We start from the raw sequence: 2659 nt of genomic DNA on the forward strand, positions 1-2659 counted from the left end.
CTGACATAGAGCAGGTCACTCGCTAAGTGGCTCTTGAATGACAGAGTCTATAAGAAAAGGAGAGCCGCTATTTTTCTGGTATTAACTCCAACTTCTTATCCTTAATGACAAATAAATTAAATTTTATGTATCCCTGAGCTCTGTCTTGATTTCATTTATAGATTCTTCTTTAAAAAAAAAAAAAACCTCTTGGATTCAAAAATAATCATCTAATACATGTGGATATTTTTTCCTTTGGAAGCGAAGTGATTCTAATTCTTTAGTAGATTCACTTTTCCCCTTCCATCTGTGATGAAATAGGATCATATTTTTACTCTTAAAATACATGTTGTAGTTGAAATTCTGTATCTATCTATACACAATTCATTTATTGTAGATATATATTTTATATAAATGAAAACATATATTATATAATTTATTGAAACATAAATAATATATACCTACATATAATATTTATATTATGGCTTCATTACAAATAATATTTATAATAAGTTATATATATTTCCATTATAAATATTATTTATATTGTATTATATTTATATATTTCAATAAATACATAATTTATTGAAATATGAAAATATGTATGTATACAGTATCTAAAGCTGAAACATAAGTGCTGAAGCTCCTGGTTCTGGGATTTATGATTCCCCTTCTCTAAGAAAAGTCTATTTTTACACTTTGAAAGAAGTAATGTTAACTTTAACTTTTCAGGCGAATATAACCTACTCAGCTGAAGTGTCCATAATTATTAACTTCCAGAAGAATTGGCAAACTTGTGACCTTATCATACATTCATTTTTTCCAAAATGTAGCAAACTTCGTTCTAAACCTTATGAGATGCTTCTTTTGGGAAAATCAGTGGGATCAGTGGGTTGGAGACGGTATCAAAGGTGGTCTTAGCGATGTTGCCTGGGGTTGCAGCAGAGCAGATCTTAAATTAAGTCTTCTCACCAGATGTACACACAGATAAAATGGTGACTACATGGAGGTGCTGAATACATTCATTAACTGTGATCATTTCACAACATATACACATTAAACCATCAAATTGTACTTTTTAAACATACACAACATTTACATGTCAATTTTGCCTCACTAGAGATTTAAAAAAAAAAAAGAACTAATGTGATTCCCTGGAAATAGGAAAAGAGACATAATTTCTATGGGCTATATAATTTCTCAATCTAATACACAAGAACAATAATCAATAATATCAACTCAATATTATTAATTCATACTAAAGAATTTCTAGGAAAAGGGAATAATTGTAACAGAATGAAATTCAAGTTATCAAATATTTGCTAAGTATTTATTTCATGCTGGGCTCAAGATTATACGTGTAGGATCTGGAGTTTGTGAATATATGTGTCTATTATAAAGATGAGCAAATGTCATTGAGACAAGACTGTTGCCCTGTTGAAGAGTTTCTCCAGGGCCCCCTTCATGTCCCTGTTCCTTAGGCTGTAAATGAAAGGATTCAGTAGTGGTGTGACCACTGTGTACATCACAGAGGCAATTACGTTCTTGTCGCTAGCCATGCTGGATGATGGGAAAAAATACAGGGCAATAATTGTTCCATAATACAGAGCTACCACAGAGAGGTGGGAGCCACATGTTGACAAAGCTTTGCAGATACCCTTGGTGGATGGAACCTTCAGGATGGCGGCCCCAATGCGGCCATAAGAGATCAAGATGCATGTAAGTGGGAGGATAATGACTGCCATTCCTGCTATGAAGATGGCCAGCTCATTGAGCGATGTGTCTGAGCAGGAGAGCTTGAGCAGGACATCAAGGTCACAGAAGAAATGGGGAATGGCGTTGTCAGCACAAAAGGACAGCTGGGTCAGGAGGAGGGTGTGACACAGGGCATTGGCACAGGACAGAATCCAAGATACAGTGACTAGTAAGGTGCACAGTCCCTCTCTCATGATGGTGGTGTAGTGCAGAGGGTGACAGATGGCCACGTACCAATCATATGCCATTGAGGTGAGAAGGAAATTGTCCAGATCAGTAAAAAATATGAAAAAATACATCTGTGCTATGCATTCTGCATAGGGGATGGATTGATCCTGAGTTTGCATGCACGTTAACATCCTAGGGACGGTGACAGATGAGAAAGAGACGTCAGTGAGGGCCAAGTGGCTGAGGAAGAAGTACATGGGGGTGTGGAGGCGAGAGTCCAGCCTGATGAGCAGGATGATGAGCAGGTTCCCCAGCACCGTGGTCAGGTACACGCCCAGGAACAGGGCGAAGACCACACCCCGCTGCTCTGGCCGGATGGGGAGCCCCAGGAGGAGGAACTGGGACATACTGCTCTGGTTCTCCCTCCTCATGCTCCTCTCCTGTCTGTTAGGATGAAAGGATGGGGAAAGAAGCAGAAATCAACAAATTTTGATTTACAGCAGGCAGAAAAAAATGAGATCCTTTCTACTGAATATGCCTATGTCTGTCTGCATTGCCTTGTCCCTGCTAAAGTCCTTTAAAGTGGATTGTATTATCATGTAAAATGAGAGAATTTGTCAATGGAGAAGAGAATTTGATATAGAAGAGACACTGGTTCAGTGGCATTTTTCCATCATCTAAGGGAGAGGCAGCCTCATAGTTTGCAGCTGTGTCTAGTCTGTAAAGAGAAAGTGTCACAGTGTCTTAGCAGAGGCAG

General features: G+C 38.1%; 1 protein-coding gene across 1 annotated transcript; it reads right to left on the reverse strand.

Moving 5' to 3' along the window:
• Window positions 1–1391: 1391 nt before the first annotated feature.
• LOC102511356 (olfactory receptor 1J4) lies at window positions 1392–2351 on the reverse strand. The gene has a single exon (XM_006193384.2). The coding sequence runs from the start codon at window positions 2331–2333 to the stop codon at window positions 1392–1394; it is 942 nt and encodes a 313-aa protein (XP_006193446.2). The 5' UTR covers window positions 2334–2351.
• Window positions 2352–2659: the final 308 nt, after the last annotated feature.

This window comes from Camelus ferus, chromosome 4, assembly GCF_009834535.1.
Source record: "Camelus ferus isolate YT-003-E chromosome 4, BCGSAC_Cfer_1.0, whole genome shotgun sequence".
Lineage (NCBI taxonomy): Eukaryota > Metazoa > Chordata > Mammalia > Artiodactyla > Camelidae > Camelus > Camelus ferus.

Excerpts from the sequence above, each read along its gene's own strand:
- LOC102511356 (XM_006193384.2), bottom strand. The coding sequence starts at position 2,333 with ATGAGGAGGGAGAACCAGAGCAGTATGTCCCAGTTCCTCCTCCTGGGG.